The 23,059-nt window shown below is 39.1% G+C and overlaps 1 protein-coding gene across 1 annotated transcript in view; it reads left to right on the top strand.

The window, feature by feature from the left end:
• Positions 1-23,059, top strand: part of faap24 (FA core complex associated protein 24) — a 140,737-nt gene that overhangs the window by 55,735 nt on the left and 61,943 nt on the right. The window contains exon 3 of the mRNA XM_039763574.1: positions 17,618-17,757. Within this exon, the coding sequence (XP_039619508.1) occupies positions 17,618-17,757 (140 nt within the window). The remainder of the gene's footprint in view (positions 1-17,617; positions 17,758-23,059) is intronic.

Raw genomic sequence — 23,059 nt, 5'->3', positions numbered from 1 at the left:
TCTTAAGCGCTTTTTGGATGTCTTCCTGGTTTTCTACACACTGCGTTGACAGTCAGTTCACGTGATTACGTGGGAGGCGTGATGATGTCACACGAAACTCCGCCCCCCCATGTCTTTCCAGCTCAACTCTATTACAGTTAATGGAGAAAAATACCTTCCAGTTATGACCATTATGCGTAGAATTTTGAAATGAAACCTGCCCAGCTTTTGTAAGTAAGCTGTAAGGAATGAGCCTGCCAAATTTCAGCCTTCTACCTACACGGGAAGTTGGAGAATTAGTGATGAGTGAGTGAGGGCTTTGCCTTTTATTAGTATAGATTTTCACTATTATGTAGGGCGAATTTTCATATAATTTCAAATTTATTTTTAAAACCTTTAGGCCTGCCATTTTTTGCTTACATTTCAGAATTTTATTTGCATTTACACTATGTTCTTATCCTGAAAGCAGATACAGTAGTTATTATTAGCTTATCAATAGCACCTGATGACCCCGATTCTCTTGATTCACTAACACAATGTCTGACTTGTATCTCAGAATGGATGAATAGTAACTTTCTCAAGTTAAATAAAGAGAAAACTGAAATCTTAGTGATTGGCAATAATGGATACAATGAGGCTATTGGAAATAAACTGGATACATTACAATTAAAAGTCAAGACGGAGATAAAAAGCTTAGTGGTACTTTGTTGACTGTAATCTGAATTTTAAATCACATATTAATCAGATCACTAGGACAGCATTTTTTCACTTAAGGAACATAGCTAAAGTTAGACCTCTTATATCACTGAAAGATGCTGAGAAATTAGTTCACGTGTTTGTTTTCAGTCAACTAGATTACTGTAACGCACTCCTCTCGGGACTAACTAAAAAAGACATAAATCGTTTGCAACTAGTGCAGAATGCAGCTGCTAGAATCCTAACTAGGAAAAGACAATCCGAGCACATTTCTCCAGTTTTGATGTCACTACACTGGTTACCTGTGTCATTCAGGATTGACTTTAAAATTCTGCTTATGGTTTATAAAGCCTTAAATAATCTCGCCCCATCTTATATATCGGAATGTCTGACACCTTATATTCCAAATCGTAACCTCAGATCCTCAAATGAGTATCTCCTTAGAATTCCAAGAACAAAACTTAAAAGAAGTGGTGAGGCGGACTTCTGCTGCTATTTTGAAAAATCTGGAATAGCCTGCCAATAGGAATTCGCCAGGCTAATATAGTAGAGCACTTTAAAACACTGCTGAAAACACATTACTTTAAAATGGCCTTTTCATAACTTCACTTTAACTTAATCCTGATACTCTGTATGTTCAATTCATCATAATAACTATTCATGGTGGCTCTAAAATCCGTACTGACCCCTACTCTCTCTTTTGTTTCTTTTTCCGCTTTATTTGATGTGGTGGCCTGCGCCACCACCACCTACTCAAAGCATCATGATGCTCCAACAATGATGGATGGATTAAAAGCCAGAAGCCTACGTGACCATCATCATCAAGTCCTTCCGTGAGAACCCTAAATCCAAAGAGGACTGTTTCATTTATGTTAGGTAGAATGCCCAAAGGGGACTGGGCAGTCTAATGGTCTGGAATCCCTACAGAAGTTTTTTTGTTTTTTTCTGTCCACCCTGACCATTTGACCTTACTCTTATTCTATGTTAATTAATGTTGACTTATTTTATTTTATTACTGTGTCTTTTATTTTTCTATTCTTCATTATGTAAAGCACTTTGAGCTACTTTTTGTATGAAAATGTGCTATATAAATAAATGTTGTTGTTGTAGTTCTTTTAGGTACTGTGGGCCTTTAAGTTAAAATATATATTCATTTGTTATGTATTTCAACATTCATTTTGATAAACAAATTCCTGTAATATATTGTATGGCTTTGGTTAATAGCGCACTGTAGAAACCCAGTAGGAAAACATTTACACTCCAGACACGCTTCGCCACCGTGTCACTTCCATGTGTGTAATTATTAACAGTATTCATTATCTAAACAAAATTACTGATTTATCTGTAAAATGTAACATACATACTTCAATGCATTTCATCATGAAAGTGATATCAAGTATAAATCTAAAGATTCTAAATGTGCAGAGATTTGGAATATCATACATTTAATGTACTCAGTGTGGTGATCTATTGCTGTTTGCCGCTGCTGTCAGTACCGGAGAAAGCCCTAGAAAAAAAAAAAACAACAACATTTATTTATATAGCACATTTTCATACAAATAATTTAGCTCACAGTGCTTTACATGATGAAGAAAAGAGAAATATAAGACAACACTAATTAACATAGAATAAGAGTAAGGTCCAATGACCAGGGAGGACAGAAAAAAAACCTCCAGATGGCTGGAGAGAAAAAAATAAAATCTGCAGGGGTTCCAGGCCACGAGACCGCCCAAACCCCTTCTGGGAATTCTACCTAACATAATTGAAACAGTCCTCTTTGTATTTAGGGTTCTCATGGAAGGACTTGATGATAATGGTCATGTAGACTTCTGGCTTTTAATCCATCAATTTAGAAACATCACGTTGCTTTGACTAGGTGGTGGTGGCGCAGGCCACCACATCAAATAAAGCGGAAAAAGAAACAGAAGAGAGAGTAGGGGTTAGTACGGATTTTAGAGCCACCATGAATAGTTATTATAATGAATTGAATATACAGAGTATCAGTATTAAATGAAGGTGAAGTAATCAGAAAGCCATGTTAAAGTAATGTGTTTTCAGCAGTTTTTTTTAAGTGCTCCTCTGTATTAGCCTGGCAAATTCCTATTGGCAGGCTATTCCAGATTTTAGGTGCATAACAGCAGAAGGATTCCTCACCACTTCTTTGAAGTTTTGTTCTTGGAATTTTAAGCAGACACTCATTTGAGGATCTAAGGTTATGATTTGGAATATAGGGTGTCAGACATTCCAATACATAAGATAGAGTGAGATTATTTAAGACTTTGTAAAAATGTAAGCAGTATTTTAAAGTCAATTCTGAATGACACAGGTAACCAGTGTAGTGACATCAAAACTGGAGAAATGTGCTCAGATTTTCTTTTCCTAGTTAGGATTCTAGCAGCTGCATTCTGCACTAGTTGCAAACGATTTATGTCTTTTTTGCGTAGTCCTGAGAGGAGTGCGTTACAGAAATCTAGACGACTGAAAACAAAAGCGTGAACTAATTTCTCAGCATCTTTCAATGATATGAGAGGTTTAACTTTTGCTGTGATAGATAGATACTTTATTAATCCCAAAAGGAAATTCACATAATCCAGCAGCAGTATACTGATACAAAGAAACAATATTAAATCAAATAGTAATAAAAATGAAAAAAAAAATAAAATTAGCATTTACTCCCCTGGGTGGAATTGAAGAGTCGCATAGTGTGGGGGAGGAACGATCTCCTCAGTCTGTCAGTGGAGCAATACAGTGACAAAAGACTGTCACTGAAGCTACTCCTCTGCCTGGAGATGACACTGTTCAGTGGATGCAGTGGATTATTCATGATTGACAGGAGTTTGCTTAATCCCGTCGCTCTGCCACAGATGTTAAACTGTCCAATTTTACTCCTACAATACAGCCTGCCTTCTTAACAAGTTTGTCCAGGCGTGAGGCGTCTTTCATCTTTATGCTGCCACCCCAGCACACCACGCGTAGAAGAGGGCACTCGCCACAACCGTCTGATAGAACATCTGCTGCATCTTACTGCAGATGTTAAAGGATGCCAACCTTCTCAGAAAGTATAGTCTGCTCTGACCTTTCTTACATAGAGCATCAGTATTGGCAGTCCAGTCCAATTTGTCATCCAGCTGCACTCCCAGATATTTATAGGTCTGCACCCTCTGCACACAGTCACCTCTGATGATCACAGGGTCCATGAGGGGCCTAGGCCTCCTAAAATCCACCACCAGCTCCTTGGTCTTGCTGGTGTTAAGGTGTAAGTGGTTTGAGTCGCACCATTTAACAAAGTCTTTGATTAACTTTCTGTACTCCTCCTCCTGCCCACACCTGATGCAGCCCACAATAGCAGTGTCATCAGCTTAACTTTTGCACGTGGCAGGACTCGAGTCATATTGGAAGTCTGATGTATATAGATTGAACAGGACCGAGAAAGTACAGTCCCCTGCGGCGCCCCTGTATTGCTGAACACAATGTCAGACCTGCAGTTCCCAAGACGCACATATTGAGGTCTGTCTGTAAGATAGTCCACAATCCATGCCACCAGGTGTGAGTCTACTCCCATCTCAGTCAGCTTGTCTCTAAGGAGCAGAGGTTGGATGGTGTTGAAGGCGCTAGAGAAGTCCAAAACATAATTCTTACAGCACCACTGCCTCTGTCCAGGTGGGAGAGGGATCGTGTAGCATATAGATGATGGCATCCTCCGCTCCCACCTTCTCCTGGTATGCGAACTGCAGAGGGTCGAGGGCGTGATGGACCTGTGGCCTCAGGTGGTGAAGCAGCAGCCGCTCCATGGTCTTCATCAGATGTGACGCCAGAGCAACAGGTCATTCAGACTAGGACGTGATACCTTTGGGACAGGGTGATACAAGATGTTTTCCAAAGCCTTGGGACTCTCCCTGTTCCAGGCTCAGGTTGAAGATGCGCTGTAGAGGACTCCCCAGTTCCAACGCACAGGCCTTCAGCAGTCGTGGCGATACACCATCTGGACCCGCTGCTTTGCTGGCACAAAGTCTTTTCAGCTCTCTGCTCACCTGGGCTGCTGTAATTGTGGGTGGGGATGTCTCACCTATGCTGGTATCAGCAGAAGGATGGTTGGAGGATGCAGTACTCTGAGGTGAGAGTGGGTTACTGTGATCAAACCTATTAAAGAAGTTGTTCATTTGGTTTGCTCTCTCCACGTCTGTCTCGATGGCTGCACCCCGATTCGAGCTGCAGCCAGTGATAATCTTCATCCCATCCCACACTTCCTTCATGCTGTTGTTCTGCAACTTCTGCTCCAGCTTTCTCCTGTACTGCTCTTTCGCCCTGAGCTGGACTGAGTTCCTTCTGCACGCTTGAGCTCATGCTGATCACCACCTTTAAAAGCCCTTTTCTTCTGGTTCAAAAGGCCCTTGATGTCACTTGTAACCCATGGCTTGTTGTTAGCATAGCAGCATACTGTTCTTACTGGAACTACAATGTCCATACAGAAGTTGATGTAATCAGTTGTGCATTCAACAGCCTCTTCAATGTTCTCACTATGTGACCCAAGCAATATATCCCAGTCTGTAGTTCCAAAGCAGTCTCTCAGAGCCTGCTCTGCCTCAGGGACCACTTCCTGAATGAGCGTAGTTGTAGGTAGCGCCTCACTCTTGGTTTGTATTGAGGCTGAAGCAGAACCAGGTTATGATCTGCTTTCCCAAGCGCAGGCAGCGGGGTGGCGCTGTATGCGTCTTTAACGCTTGCATACAGTAGGTCAATAGTCCTGTTTCCCCGAGTGTTACAATCCACATACTGGGAGAAGGCAGGTAATGTTTTGTCCAGCGTTACATGGTTAAAGTCTCCAGCGATTAGCACAAGTGCCTCAGGGTGCTGCGTTTGTAACTTAGCAACTGCGGAATGGATGATGTCACTCGCCATCTCTTCGTTCGCTTGAGGGGGGATGTAAACAATAACAACAATCACATGTCCAAACTCTCTGGGCAAGTAATAGGGCGCAGACTTACGGCCAACAGTTCATGTCCCTGCAGCAATTGGAGATTTTAACGTTTACATGTCCTGAGTTGCACCACCTTGTATTGACATAGAGAGCGAGTCCTCCTCCTTTCTTCTTTCCGCAGGTACTTGTGTCTCTGTCCGCTCTAACTGTGCTAAACCCGGTAGCTCCACGTTAGCATCTGGGATGGTAGTCGTTAGCCACGTTTCACTAAAACACAGCAAGCTGCATTCTCTGTAGGTTCTGACATTTTTCACCAGCACAGCCAGTTCGGCGATCTTATTTGGTAGTGAGTTTACATTTCCCAGGAACACAGAAGGCACCAACGGTTTATAACGCCATTTTCTCTCAAGTTGTCTCGATTTAATTTTATCTTTTTATCTTTGCGCCGCTCGGCTGCCCGATATCGTCTTCTTACCTCGTCAGGTAAATAAGGAACCACACCGGCATAAGCATTTCTTCTCAGTGCTTTAAGCTGACTACTTGAATAGGCGATTCTCGGAGTGTAAAAATCCATGTCAAGTAGTAAAATAGTAAAAAGTGTCCAGGGAGCAATTCCACATAAAAGAAAGTGCTAGAAGTGATCAGTGAAAAAGAGAAAAATAGAGATAAAAAGATAAAGTCATATACGGAGCTGCTGGAAAGGCTACCACTCGGATGCGGCGCTGGAAATCAAAGTGTGTTTCTTAAGTGAAAAAATGCTGTCCTAGTGGTCTGATTAATATGCAATTTAAAATTCAGGTTACAGTCAATAGTTACCCCTAAGTTCTTTACCTCTGTCTTGACTTTTAATCCTAATGCATCAAGTTTATTTCTAATAATCTCATTGTCTCCATTATTGCCAATCACTAAAATTTCTGTTTTCTCTTTATTTAGCTTGAGAAAATTACCATTCATCCAATTAGAAACATAAGTTAGACATTGTGTTAGTGAAATAACAGCGTCTGAGTCATCGGGTGCAATGCTATGCGTCATCAGCATAGCTGTGATAACTGATGTTGTGCCCCGAGATAATCTGATCTAACGGAAACATGTAGATTGAGAAGAACAGTGGACCCAGGATAGAGCCTTGACACCATATCAAATATCGTGCGTCTTTGAGTTATAATTACCACAACTAACAAAGAATTTTCTACCTGCCAGGTAGTGTGATGGATGGCGGGCTTCATATTGCAGCCTTCACCCTCAGGAGGCGCTCTCCCGACAGTGTGGACGGGCCCTGAATTCCAGCAGGGCCTCATGGACTATGTAGTTTTTATGCACAGCAATGCTGGATACCTTGGAGATCACTGGGAGTTGCTGTCGAGGGGCCAGTTGACTCATTTATGCCCTATGACCTGGAAGTTCGTCACAGGAGGAGCGACGGGCTTCCGGAGTAAAGAAAAATACTATTTACCCTGACCTGGAAGGAATAAGGACTTGTGGACTGTTGGGCAGGAACACTTCCGGGTCAGGGAGTATAAAAGGACTGTGGGAGCTCCCAGACGACGAGCTGAGCTGGGTGGTAGGAGGGCAACGCGTCTGGGAGTGGAGGATTGTTGATTTATTATTGTGTGTAATTGGTTTATGAGTAGTGTGGAGTGGAGGGTGCTTGGTGCACATTATTATAATAAAACAAAGAATTATTTCACTTTTACCTGGTGTCTGGCGTGGTACCTGAGGGTTCAAGGGAGCGATAGCGCCCCCCTACTGTCACAGTAGGATTCAAACCAATGTAAGACACTGCCAGATATGCCCATCCATTGACTAAGGCGATTTCTAAGAATGTTGTGATCAATGGGATCAAATGCGGCACTCACATCTAAGAGGATGAGAACAGATAAATGGCCTCTGTCTGCATTTACCCGCAAGTAATTTACTACTTTAACGAGTGCAGTTTCTGTGCTGTGATTTGTTCTAAAACCTGACTGGAATTTATCAAGAATAGCATGTTTCTTGAGGTGGTCATTTAACTGCATAATGACTGCCTTCTCTAGGATTTTACTTAAGAAAGGCAGGTTAGAAATGGGTTTAAAATTTTAAAAAGCAGAGGGGTCAAGATTATTTTTCTTGAGTAGGGGTTTAACTACAGCAGTCTTAAGACAGTTCAGGAAGATCCCCATATCTAATGACGTGTTTACTGTGTCAAGAATATTATCAATTAGCACACCTGATACTTCTTTGAAAAAACTTGTTGGTATTGGGTTAAGAACACAAGTGGAGGGTCTCAGTTGAGAAATTATTTTATGTAAATCAGGTAAATCTATCCTGGTGAAAGAATTTAATTTGTTTATAAAGGAGTACTGGGGCTTAGGAGGATCTGCAGTGTTGGGGAGATATACTATATTATTTCTAATATCATTACTTTTTTGGTTTAAAAATACAGCAATACCCTCACAGGTTTCACTGGAAGTATTTTGGAGGCATTCCTTTGTGTTCCCTGGGTTTAGCAGATGATCAATCGTAGAGAATAAGATTCTGGTATTACTAGCATTGTTATTTATAATCTTAGAGAAAAAGCAGCACCTCTCAAGATGGACTGTGTTACTGTATTCTGTTATTTTAACCTTCAATATTTCATAGTGGATAGTTAGTTTAGTTTTCCTCCATTTACGCTCAGCTCTCCAGCATGTTCCCTTTAAATCAGACACTCTTTTGGTCTTCCATGGTATAACAATACTAGAAGATTTTTAACTGTCTTTTCAGGCGCAACTATGCCAACAGCAGGTCTCACCTTAGTATGAAATTTTTTCACCTTACTATTTACATTATCCTCGCTATTATAGTTAGCACTATATACAGACTGATTGCTTAGAATGTTTGTAAGTTGTAAAGCTGCTGATGAATCAAAGAAGTGTTTTTTTTAACAATATGCATCTCATGAATGTTTTCTATCATTATTTCAGTACCAAATAGTAAAAGAAAATGGTCTGATAGACCAATATCAATGACCTGATTTACATCAACTTTTAGTTCTTTGGTAATTACTAAGTCTAACGTATGACCTGCTTTATGTGTGGGCTGATTAATGAGCTGTCTCAAATCAAGAGTCCAGGAAGTTAATGAATTCTTTTACTTTTTGGTCACACTGATTATCGATATGAATGTTAAAGTTGGCACAGAAGACAATATCTGAGACTTTTAAAATTTATCTTGTCATTACAATTGGGAATATGCGATGCTTGAATATAAAAACTCCACGAATACATCTGTATGTCGGCATTTTGTTTCACCGCTTTGAACCATTCATTAAACATCACAGCGCACACACAGATCTCGTAGGGTCCGTAAAGCGGCTTTCTGTCACATGTACTGTAGATAGCAACCAGGGACTCTGACGTCACATTCCAACTTTTAGCACAATTCACCCCCCGACTTTTTGCTGGAACGGCAACTTGGGCACGAGTCGCGTTAATTTCTTAGGACCTGCTCAGAGGAAGAATCAAATGAACGCTGGAAACGCGTGGCAGCCATGATGCGGACACTTATGCATTCTGTGTATAAAGTATAAACGAGCCATTTAAGGGGAACTTCATCTCTGTATGCACCAAAGCTAAATGAAAATGAAAATTTTAATTGTATTTTGCCCCTTACCAAAATTATTTAGCGGGGATGTGATGTATAGCAGATTGCGTTTCCTTTACTGCTGTCACTTGGTGTGCAAGTAAAAACCTAGCCTTTGTGAACAATTGGGATGATATTTGGGAAAGGCCTGGATTTTTCAAGGGAGATGGTCTTCACCCTAACGGGAGGGGATCTTTTGAATTATCCCAAAATATGTCAGCAAAACTGCCTGGCTGACTGATCAGAACACCATCCAGGCAGCGGTTATGTGATCTTAAATCACAGGCTGTTGTTTAGGATAATAAAATGTGGGATAAAGCTTTTACTCACAATCCCTGTTGTGGGGCATCCTATAGATTTAGTCATGATGCAAACCTTAAATTAATTTATAACCAAAAATGAGGTGTATAATTAGACCAAGAGATACAGTGCATCCGGAAAGTATTCATAGCACATCACTTCTTCCACATTTTGTTAAGTTACAGCCTTATTCCAAAATCGATTAAATACATTTTTTCCCTCAGAATTCTACACACAACACCCCATAATGACGTGAAAAAAGTTTGAGGCTTTTGCAGATTTATTAAAAATAAAAAACTGAGAAATCACATGTACATAAGTATTCACAGCCTTTGCCATGAAGCTCAAAATTGAGCTCAGGTGTGTCCTGTTTCCCCCGATCATCCTTGAGATGTTTCTGCAGCTTAATTGGAGTCTACCTGTGGTAAATTCAGTTGATTGGACATGATTTGGAAAGGCACACACCTGTCTATATAAGGTCCCACAGTTGACAGTTCATGTCAAAGCACAAACCAAGCATTAAGTCAAAAGAATTGTCTGTAGACCTCCAAGACAGGATTGTCTCAAGGCACAAATCTGGGGAAGGTTACAGAAAAATTTCTGCTGCTTTGAAGGTCCCAATGAGCACAGTGGCCTCCATCATCCGTAAGTGGAAGAAGTTCGAAATCACTAGGACTCTCCCTAGAGTTGGCTGGCCATCTAAACTGAGCGATCCAGAGAGAAGGGCCTTAGTCAGGGAGGTGACCAAGAACCTTGATTGTCATTCTGTCAGAGGTCCTCTGTGGATAGAGGAGAAACTTCCAGAAGATCAACCATCTCTGCAGCAATCCACCAATCAGGCCTGTATGGTAGATTGGTCAGACGGAAGCCACTCCTTAGTAAAAGGCACATGGCAGCCCACCTGGAGTTTGCCAAAAGGGACCTGAAGGACTCTCAGACCATGAGAAACAAAATTCTCTGGTCTGATGAGACAAAGATTGAACCCTTTTTCGTGTTAATGCCAGACGTCATGTTTTGAGGAAACCAGGCACCACTCATCACCAGGCCAATACCATCCCTACAGTAAAGCATGGTGGTGGCAGCATCATGCTGTGGGGATGTTTTTCAGCGGCAGGAACTGGGAGACTAGTCAGGATAAAGGAAACGATGACTGCAGCAATGTACAGAGACATCCTGGATGAAAACCTGCTCCAGAGTGCACTTGACCTCAGACTTGGGCGACGGTTCATCTTTCAGCAGGACAACGACCCTAAGCACACAGCCAAGATATCAAAGGAGTGGCTTCAGGACAACTCTGTGAATGTCCTTGAGTGGCCCAGCCAGAGCCCAGACCTGAATCCGATTGAACATCTCTAGAGAGATCTTAAAATGGCTGTGCACCGATGCTTCCCATACAACCTGAAAAAGCTTGAGAGGTGCTGCAAAGAGGAATGGGCTGAAACTGGCCAAGGATAGGTGTGCCAAGCTTGTGGCATCATATTCAAAAAGACTTGAGGCTGTAATTGCTTCCAAAGGTGCATCGACAAAGTATTGAGCAAAGGCTGTGAATACTTATGTACATGTGATTTCTCAGTTTTTTTTATTTTTAATAAATTTGCAAAAACCTCAAGTAAACTTTTTTCACGTCATTATGGGGTGTTGTGTGTAGAATTCTAAGTAAAAAAAATGAATTTAATCCATTTTGGAATAAGGCTGTAACATAACAAAATGTGGAAAAAGTGATGTGCTGTGAATACTTTCCAGATGCACTGTAACTAGACTCTTCACCAGGAGCACCTGTAACAGAAACTTAGTTCAAATTAAAACAAAATATATATTACCAGTTCAGAAAGGACTATGAAGTTTTAAGGCTGCTTATTAAACATTGGCTCTCTGTTTTAGTAAATGACATTAAGTACAAAATCTGATCTGTGTTTTCTCACTGAAACCTAGTTTACTAAATCTGACACTGTTCCCCTAGCTGACATGTCACCAGATGGATACATTATATAGTCGAGGAGGAAAAATTCATTGTGACAAAAAGCCAATCGCTTCTAAAAATTTAGACGACTTTACATTCTTTGAGGCACTCATTTTAAATATTTAAACAGATTCTAACCCAATTGTAGTGCTAGTGTACAGTCACCAGGGCCATATTTATTGTTCATGACTGAATTGTGCAACCTTTTATCTGATTTGGCTATAAATTATGATCACATAGTGCTGATGGGGGATTTTAATGTACACATTGCTGTGGAAACTGACACTTTTAGCAAATGATTTACTTATTTGTTAAATTCGGTAGGATTTTGTCAGATTATCAAAGGTCCAACTCGTAATCATAACCGCACATTAGATTAAATTATATATTGGAAAGTTGAGATTTAAATATTATTAAATGAAGTTATTTCTGATCACTACTTAATTACGTTTGATTTCGTTTTGCCCTTACTAATACACTCACAGATTAATACAAAGACAGTGCGATATCTAGATTGTAATTCTGCTTCAAAATGTTTAGATACTTTGAATAAGTCAAGTGTAATTGTTAAAAACCATTTAGATCAGTTAACATCAAATATAATCATGGAAAACAATTTAGATCAACTAACATCAAATTATGATATCACCTTGAAAAATGATCTGGACCCAGCATCTACCCTTAAACCAAAAGTGATGAAAGCATGTAAAAACTCTCCCTGGTTTATTGAGAACACTCACACTCTTAAGTTAGAGCTTTGAAAACTGGAGTGCAGATGGAGTACATCAAAGCTGCATCCATCCATCCATCCATTTTCTAACCTGCTGATTCCGAATACAGGGTCACGGGGGGTCTGCTGGAGCCAACACAGGTCTATCAGATTGCATGGTCAGATAGTGTTAAAAATATAAAAAAGGTCTCCTTATAGCTCATTCAGACTACTATTCTAAAATAAAGATTATTATTACTGTTATCTGTTATGTACTGTTTAGAACAGTGACTACTTTAACAAATGGGAAATCAGATCTACAGTGCAAAATACCAACAGACATTAGCAGTACAGACTTTTTGAACTTCTTTAATGAGAAAATCTAAAATGCAAGATCCCAGATCTCAACATCACAGTACAAGGCGCATACTAGCCTGGCAGACCCTGTCTTGCCTTGCATTTAACACTTTAGAAAAGTTTATCCTGTAACAGGGCACCAGGAACTCTTAACTTTAATTTCTAAAAAGAAACCTACTACTTGTTGTTATACTAAGGTTGTTATAATATTAAGAATTGTGTCACTGTATCTGTTTTAGATCTCTTTAAATGTATTTTTCATTCTTTTTCTGTATAACATGCTATGAAGAGCTGAGCCAGCTTTAGCACAGGGTGTCAACTTTCAGAAGTGCTGGGATAGGCAAATCATAAAAATAGACAAGAACAGCTGTTGTCAGCCCTAAAAGGCCTAAGTGTTATATGATCTGACTATCTGCTGCTTAGCCTAAGTTTGTCTACCTTGTTTGGCATTGTACTGGGGGATGTGGTCGTGTGGACACAATATAAAAGAACGCTGAAACCTTGTCATGCTTTGAAGACCTGCGGGAGTGTAAGACATAGACTCCAACGCCACCTCCGTTGTGACAGAAAAAAAGCCATTTCTACACGACCAAATCCCCGTGGTTAGAAAAGAAATGTGACTGGTCTTCCCTGTCATTTTAAAGCAACGTAATATTCTGTATTTTCTGTGACTTTGTCGCCGCCTATCGCCGAAAAGAGGGATATCGCCGTTATCATTTATACTTATTTAACTAAAGGGTTATTAAAACGCACAATATAAAAGAACATATTTCCACGAAGCTAACACTCCCATCGGAAACACTTGTTCCCTAGATCCAGTGGCAACAAATCTAGTAAAAAATGCAGTGAATGTTCTTGCAGTACTTATTCTTAACCTTGTTAATAGTTATTATTGCATGGCACAGTACCTGATGCACGAAAGTGTCAATAATCAAACCATTACTTGAATAGTTATAGGCCCATATCAAAATGCTGCTGCAAGAATCATTACAAGAAGAAGAAAATATGAATACAGTAATCCCTCCTCGATAGCGGGGGTTGCGTTCCAGAACCCCCCGCGATAGGTGAAAATCCACGAAGTAGAAACCATATGTTTGTATGGTTATTTTTATACAGTAATCCCTCCTCGATCGCGGGGGTTGCGTTCCAGAACCCCCCACGATAGATGAAAATCCGCGAAGTAGAAACCATATGTTTGTGTAGTTATTTTTATATATTTTAAGCCCTTATAAACTCTCCCACACTGTTAACATTATTAGAGCCCTCTTGACATGAAATAACACCCTTTAGTCAAAAGTTTAAACTCTGCTCCATGACAAGACAGAGATGACAGTTCTTTCTCACAATTAAAAGAATGCAAATAGATCTTCTCTTCAGGAGCAGAGAATTTCAGAGAGAGAGTGCTCGCAAAGAAAAGCAAGTTTGCCGCGGCATTTTTTAGAGGAGCGTCAGTATCTTCTAAGCAAACAGCCTCTGTGCAAACAGCCCCTCTGCTCACATCTCCTCCATCAGGCACAGAGAACGTCAGAGAGAGAGAAGAGAGAGAGCGAGATTAAAGCAAACCATCAAAAAATCAATAAGTGTTCTTTTGGAAGCGGCATTTCTTAGAGGTGTGTCCGTATCCACTAGGCAAACAGCACCTCTGCTCACAGCCCCTCCATCAGACGCAGAGAATGTCAGAGAGGGTGAGATAGAGGCAGAGACAAGCAAACATTCAAGCTCCACGCGGGACGCATATCTTATAGCATTGAGGAGTTTTAGTTAATATGTAATACATGCTCTGATTGGGTAGCTTCTAAGCTATCCGCCAATAGCGTCCCTTGTATGAAATCAACAGGGCAAACAAACTGAGGAAGCATGTAGCATAAATTAAAAGACCCATTGTCCACAGAAATCCGCGAACCAGCGAAAAATCCGTGATATATATTTAGATGTGCTTACATTTAAAATCCGCGATAGAGTGAAGCCGCGAAAGTCGAAGCGCGATATAGCGAGGGATTACTGTATATTTTAAGCCCTTATAAACTCTCCCACACTGTTTATAAATATTCCCCGCACAGTTATACAGCATAAACCCTTTGTATTCTCTTAGATATTAGGTAAGATTCATTGAAATTATGTATGTAAACACACTGTTTATATACAGTAAAACCTAAATATTATTTTAAAGATATTGAGTGTCTCTGATATCGCATATGTTACAGCCATTACGATAGACAAGCCACCAGCAATAAATATGTACAATGCCAGAAAAAATGTGTACAGTAAATGTGTGTACAGTGACACTAAACATACGTACATATACTAAGTACTGTAAGTAGAAAATTAATTATGGTTACTCACCAACAATGACACGATGACTTGTCTGATAACGATGAGCTTAGTTTTACTGCAGCTCTTCTAAAGGAGCCTCTTCAAGCGACTGTGAAGCACCGCTGTTGTTCTTCTTCCAGCAGTCTTCAATCCAAATCCCTAAACCAGATTCCATCCAGACTACTGCATTATTACATCTACTTACAACTCGTTTTGCACCCTGGTTAAACGAACACTGTGGCCGTAGATCTTATATTCCTTTCCTGCTTTTTAAATAAAAAGAATCGTAGCCTCATTGATGCCGTAATGGCATCCTACGCAGTGTAGCTTTTCCCTTCCTTCAACAAATCCAAAACGTTTTACCTTTTCGGCAATCGTTAACATCTTCCGTTGGTGCTTGGGCACGGCCCCTGAAGCAGTAGCAGGAGCAGATCGTTTTGGAGCCATAATGAAGGGCTTGACTATGCACAAAGATAAACACAAAAGAGCACAAAAGTTAACTCTTTACACAGCGAAACACGTTGATGCTGAATGAGCGAGACGAGACTTCCTGGTTAACGCAGCAGAATCGAATTCGGCGCTCCGCCGCTGAGCCAATCGGCACACAGGAACTTAACTGCGTGCTCTGATTGGTTAGCTTCTCAACCATCCGCCAATAGCGTCCCTTGTATGAAATCAACTGGGCAAACCAACTGAGGAAGCATGTACCAGAAGTAAAAAGACCCGTTGTCCGCAGAACCCGCGAAGCAGCGAAAAATCTGCAATCTATATTTATATATGCTTACATATAAAATTCGCGATAGAGTGAAGCCGCGAAAGTCGAAGCGCGATATAGCAAGGGATTACTGTACATAACTCCAGTTCTTAAGTCCTTGTACTGACATCCGGTTAAGTTTAAGGCAGTTTTCAAAATTCTACTTTTAACATATAAAGCCTTAAATGGCCAAGGTCCTGCTTACTTATCTGAACTTATCACTACTTACAAACCAGAATTCATATTAAGATCTAAAGATGCCGGTCTGTTTATGATTCTAAGGATTAATAAAATAACAGTGGGAGGTCAAGCTTTTAATTACAGGGCCCCTAAATTGTGGATTGTTCTGCCTGGTACTATAAGAGATGCCTCTTCAGTCTTAGCTTTCAGATCCTGGCTGAAGACTCACTACTTTTAGTTTAGCATACCCAGACTAGAGCTGCTGATTAACATGCAAGACTGTATCTCTGTTGTTAGTCATTAGCACTTAAACATACCGTAAATAATATGATAGTTACAATTTGTTAGTATCCCTCACCAATTGTCCTCTTCTCAGTACAGTGAACCCTCGTTTATCGCGGTTAATCCGTTCCAGACTATACCGTGATAAATGAATTTTCGCGAAGTAGGATTCTTTATTTATAAATCAAATATTTTCGCAGTTAGAGTATAGAAAACCTGTTTACGACCTTCTAAATACGTTTTTTTAACATTATTAGAGCCCTCTAGACATGAAACAACACCCTTTAGTCACCATTACACTCATATTACTCAATACATTAGACAAAATAAGAGAAAATAAGACATATTAGACGTTACAAATATCATATTACTAGGCGCACTCGCCTTTTAAGGCGACCAACTTTTATCTTCAATTATTGTGCGCTCCATGTGTACATCAGGCATGTAAGTGTAGAGAATAAGAACATCAAAGTGTCCATTCATAACATCTTTTTTTTTTTATCCCCTCAAGTGCCTGTCCAAAGTCGTACAATGTCAGCCCGAATCTGTACCGCTAAAGACGGAGTTTCATGCACTAAATAAGCTATAGATGAGAATAAGCAAGCACCATCTACCCTGATATTTAATACGCGGTGTACTCCATCAATATTAATTATTTCCAGAGACGTAATTTTTTCTATTTTTCCAGCGCACAAAAGCAAGGGAACAATGAGAGCACCAGAACTCTGCTCACATCGCGTCGCTTCGTACCTCAAGCCGCAAGTAGTAAGTCTGTAATAAGCGGAATACCACTACGCTTTGCACTTATGGGACGGAAGGACAATCCCGAACGCTTTTCTATAGTAGATTATTGTACTGTACATTTAATTGCACACAACCACTGACCTATGAAGGCACGACCTCAGTAGGAGAGTCCAGAGGTGCTGCAGTATCTTCAGCAGGTGCGTTGTTGTCTTCTTCCGCTAAAGAAGTACTAGGAGTAGGCAGTGGGTGTCTGGGTGCGCGGCTGAAGAACATCTTGATAGGCAGTTGCTGGCGCTGTCTTTTCACATGTGTGAGGAGGATTTTGTAGGGTATTGCCATCTTTAATCATATACGAGTTTCACCTTCTTCTGCATAGTAAGCATCTTCCTCCGGCGCTTAGTTTTATTCTCAAAAGGCTTAGAAAAAGCAGCACATTTAGGAGCCATCGTAGGGCTTAGATAAAAATTCTCAGAAAGCGCATGCGTAGTGACGTAAGCGTGTATGAGAAAAAAATCGCGATAGAGTGAAGCCGCGAAAGTCGAAGCGCGATATAGCGAGGGATTACTGTACTCAAATGTGGCACTTGGTACCACTGCCCTACTGCCAATTTGTTTGCCTGCTAAGGTAAAGTCATTTCTAATGGAGGAGCACTGGAATTGTGGAGTAGAAGAGTCCTTTTCTCAGACTGGCTGGCCCAGCACCGATTCTGTGGAATGGCCAACTGGGCGAGGCAGCTTGATGGCCAAGGTCTCCAGGACTCTGAACAAATCTGAATCATATTATTTTATATCCTTTTATATGTTGTTCTATTTTATTTTAATGCAGGAACAATTAAACCTATTTTTGAAGATGGATTGGATTCGCTTGATTTTCATTTACCTAATCAGACCTGTGTACTCTATATTTCTGAAACGGATGTGGTAATTGGGAACAATTACAAGAGAAAACTTGTTCGATTTAGAAATGTAAGTAAAAGCACTGTATTCATGTGTTCTCAAAATTTATAGCTTGTTTGTGGGCATGCTTTTTGTTAAAAAAAATTTGTAGAGCCATATCCTTGAAGGGCATGTTGTACACTATTTCTGTTATATGGAGTTTAATTGAGAAAAATTAAACAATGTGGTTACAAACAAAATTAAACAGTGTTTTACGTCTACTCACCTGCAAAATGAATTCTTGAATGAAAAAGTGGCTTAAATGTAGCCTGTTATGTGATTCTCTGCACAAAGTTGTGACATGAGCTTTCCTTATTTTGACTTGTTTAAGGAACCCAAAGTAAGAGTCTGAGCTAACTGAAAGGCCTGATCAGGGTGGTGGTAAACTTCTAATGGTTGCTGCTATATGTTTATAACCTTAAAAAATAACTAAACTAAAACCAGTGATGCCATAAAAAAGTTAATGTGAAAGTTCTATAAGAAAAAAAATACTATATTTAAATATATTTAAAAAGTTCTTTGTAGATCTGTAACTGGTTCCATAAATAACTATGAGCATATGGTTATTTACATTCAAATGGTTCTTAAAAATGATTTAAAAAAGGAATAAAACAATTTAACCTCCTTAGTATGGAGGACTATTTTGAACAATATTAAATAAATAAATGCGCAAATAAATAAAAGTATTGTGAAATGTGAGCATAATAAATAAATTTGTCATGAAATTATAGCATAAATAAATAAATGTATCATGAAATGAAGCCTTAATAAATAAATATATCATGAAATGAGAGCATAAATAAATAAATGTGTCACAAAATATGTTTTTCGTTGCTTATTTATTTCATTTTGTCCTTAACATTCCTGCAAACCGTCATGAAATACGACTTGAAATAAAACTACCACTTTCACTCGTCAAAGTTGAGAGGGTGGGCTCTAACACGCCCTCTAGTTACTGATTGGTGAATCGATAGCACAAGAATTAATTAGACAAATTGCTTACTACTGCCGATGAAATGGATTCTGCCGAAGATATTACGTATTTCAGAGAGAGAATTGAAGATTTATCGGAAGAAATTACAATGTTGACGGCCCTTTTAGACTCCGATATAGATTAAACTATTTTTGAAATTATCGAAGAAGAGGTGGAACGGACTCTACTACACTCCAGTTCAGGTGATGCAGTTCCCTGCTCTGGACGTCCATCCTTTGACATCCCAGCTGAATCAATAGAACACCTTCTGTTATGCGGTTTAAAACTAAGACCGATTACAGATCTATATGGTGTATCGGAGAAGACGATCACAAGGCAAATGAGCCAGTTTGACATACGTTAAGCTGCAACGGCTGTATTAGTTTAGGTACTTTGGCGTGGAATGCCCAAAGCAGCTCCAACTAATATTTTGAACTGAACAACTTTGCCACTGATCAGACCTGTAGAGTTGTTTGAAAAAGTAGCTGTGAATATGCACCTGACTTTACACTCGTAAAACAAGGGTCAAATACTCAGTTCAAAATATTAGTTGGAGCTGTGTGTCTACTACAGATAGATTCATTTATGGTGTTAGGACCAAATTTTCAAGGATGGCTTCCAAGGAACACTCAGCATTTCCACTTGAGCAAACTACTTTTTTGTGCTTATTATTGACCAGCCAAATAAACTGCCAAGCTCTGCAGTGTGAAGCTTTAGCACACCTCTGTACAATTGGTCAAATGACATGTTTGTTGTATGTTTTAGATTTGCAAACTCCATCAGAAGTGAATCTGTGGAAGTTCGTAGCTGAAAAAAGAGTCTTCACTGATTATAAACCTGTTTAAGGTACCTACACCCCCTCCTATTTATTAATGGCTAGCAGGACTGGTTCATTGGCATGGATCACACCACCTACCAAGCTGCTTTATATGTTGACTGATATGTGATTGATTCCAGTATCTGGACGTATTTTACCTGGTTTTGCCAGTATTCTATTTTTTAAAAACATGAAATTCCCTGTTTCTGATAAAGGAAGGACAGGCAGTAGCTACAGTGGAAAAATACCTAACAAAATATCTAACAACCAGACAAAATCAGAACCAAACAAAAGATTAATGAAGATGAATTAGCTAAATTACATAACCTCATTCCTTATGTACACTGGCTTACTAACTACATTCTTACAAAATGGATTTCCACTATACCTGTATTTTTAAAGTATTTATTATACTGAAAAGAAAATGGTAAAACAGTTAAGGGTAGGCTAATTAGAAACATTAATGTAATTACATTTACTTTTCATACTTTATCAATTAAAAACAACTGTGTTTAATTTTCTTTGAATAGAGAAGGTAGCAAAAGAATAGCAGCGTTGACCATGTGGCCTAAGTTAATAGAACAAAAATGTTAAATATATGCTGATCGTCTTTGTTACTACATTATATACACTATCTGTCTAGACAGAGAACTCATTTGTCATACACAGCTATATAAAATGATAAAACATACTTTTTGAAATTTATGGTTTCACAAATTTCTCTATTCAATGTGATTTACAACATTTGAGATACAATTGATTCCATTTCTTTTGTTTTTCTCATTTGGAGCAAAGGCAGATGAAGTGACTTGCTAACACTGTGTGACCACGGGCAAAGGCATTTGGACCCACAACCTCAGGGTTTGAAGTCCAAACCCTTACCCACTATACCACACTGACTGCCTTCAATGTATTATGCATTATCAACTACTGTATATCAGCTATCACCTGTGTCAGCTATGAATTGTGTTACAACACTATCAACTTACTCGGCACGATCAACTTCCAGACAGTGTTCAGAAACCATTAAGAAGACTAACAGAATGTTAAATAATGTTTTTTGGGCACATACACCATCAGATCCACGCTAGCATGGAGCTCACGTACTGACGTGTCTGTAGCTGCAGGTGGAAGCTGCCGGTGTATCATTGATTTACACCTGCGGTTACAGACTCAAATTAAATGTATGTTTTTATTGTGTAATAGTAACAATAAGAGCAGTCCCATAACCACCCAACTCCTAAATATAGTATAACATTGCAATAAATTAGACAATAAGTGTCATAGTTTTCCTTTTTACTAAAGTAACTACTGTATTTAATGTCCCTAGCTCTGTGTGTTCATCTGTAATAAGACCTTTTATTAATACTGTTGGTGGGGACACAGACAGTGCAAATATTCATCATAGAAACTCAAAAGTTCCCTGTTTTATGTTGCCACTGATGTACACAACAATGATCAGAGATAAAATCCTTATACACATCACCATGCTCACATCCTGATGCTTTCATCCATAAAGTTGCCCAAACTTACACCCAGCTGCAGCTTTAAACTTGGACTACCGTTATCGCATTAACTCAGATATTTTTGCTGAAGATGTCAGCACTACTATCTGAAATACAAGTCACTGCCTCTACTCTGTGGTCATATGTTATACCCAAGCTTCTCATTAAGGTTAAAATATTCTGTCAACAGCTGAGATCTTCAGATTGCATCTGGGCTTTTCAATTAACAAACTGCACATTCACCACTACATGCATAAGATACTCCATCTCCTGTGGGCCAAATTTTTGCTTTGTTTCACTATCTTTCATAATACTTATGCCCAATAAGCCATAATATTAATCATTTGGTCTCTATTGCCATCAACATGTCTGCCTCGCTTCACTCAACAACCCCCGTGTTTGGTTTTCTGGATATACACTTTTAATAGTCGATATTAATATGACAATCAAATCTTTTTAGCAAATACGGGTTATATGGTACATTCATTCAATTATCAATCATCACAATTTTTACATCTTTCTTTCCATGATAAGTGTGTTGTTCGTGACGATTATCTCTTCGGCGATAATCTGGAAAGCCAGCCTTAGTCATATCTGTTGTTTAAACAAAAGCTTTTGGAAATTTGTTTGAACACTTTCTTTCTTTCGAGTCCCAACATACTGAAACATTTAAATGAGGTCCATGAGACACGTGTTTAATGACTTTGTACCATAATTCATGATAGGTTTCTCTGTTTGAAATTTCAGCACAGACAAAACAATCTATATCATCAGCAGTTAATAATTTTTTTTGCAAAGTAACCAATAAATGCACATGCAGTAAACCCCGTTTTTGAAATTCGATCATGTAAATGTGTGCTCGGGTTTGACCAAACACTGTTTCGAGTTTCAATAAAATTAAGATTTTCTGATAAAACAATCTACTTACGAAAGTCAGAAAATCCTGAGCCGATGTAACTGGTGGCATTGTTTTTTTAAGAATCTCTGGATTTATGGCCATTGTAGATTGCACGTCATTGTAATAAATAAATCGGGCTGACCGATAGTTCTGGATATTGCCATTGCATCATGATATAATTGTTGCAATGCTCTTTGACTACCTTGATATGATGATGGTAATATTCCTGCTTTACCTATTTTGAATTTGTCTCAGCTATTGATATTTGAATTTTGAACATGATCAATGAGACCTTATATATGTTCCGTTATAAGCTTAGCTTAATTCGATTTAATAAAGAAGAGACAATTAGCTTTTACTTTTAGATATGCATTAATAATGTAATGTTGTGATAGACGTTGCAATGACAGACATCGGTTAAATACATTGGAATGTATCGGTAATTTTGCCCTGAAATATTGTGTTGATGTTATTCTTTTTACTGAATTCGTATGTTTCCTATTGTATGACCATCTTGTTGCTCCATCTGGGAAAAGCAAAGGAAAGAGTAATGGATCAGAATGTGGTGAATTATTAGACAGAAATGTTGATTCATGTTTTGCTTTTGGATAAACACGAATATCTACTCTGTTTTTGATATTTTCATTTTTCAAAACTATTATCGCAGAAAATTCGTTACATGTTGTTTTATTATATATGCATGCATGGTCTTTATGATTCACATAGAAATCCAAGAAAACTTCTTTGTCCACGTTTTGTGTAAAGTGCGATAGAAGAAAGAAAGAAAAGAGGAGGAGGAAGTCAATTACCTGGTTGTCAAACAAATTGATGTACCGTGCCAGATAAAGTGGACTCCAGCTAAGAATAATGATCCCTGCTGAATATAAGTATGACATTTCTTCTTTGGTGAGGATTTAAGCAGGTCTAGGGGTCCAGTACCCCAAGGCAAAACGAGACAGTCAGTGACACCCTCCACAAGGAGGGTAAGCCCCAAAATGTCATTGCTAAAGAAGCCGGCTGTTTACAGAGTGCTGTATCCAAGCATATTAAAGGAAAGTTGAATGGAAGGAAAAAATGTGGCAGAAAAAGGTGCACAAAAAACAGGGATAATCGCAGCTTTGAGGAGATTGTGAACCACA

The sequence above is a fragment of the Polypterus senegalus genome, chromosome 9 (assembly GCF_016835505.1).
Source record: "Polypterus senegalus isolate Bchr_013 chromosome 9, ASM1683550v1, whole genome shotgun sequence".
NCBI classification, from domain to species: Eukaryota; Metazoa; Chordata; class Cladistia; order Polypteriformes; family Polypteridae; genus Polypterus; species Polypterus senegalus.
Note: the sequence above shows the minus strand (reverse complement) of the source record. Positions and strands in the feature narration are given on the sequence as shown.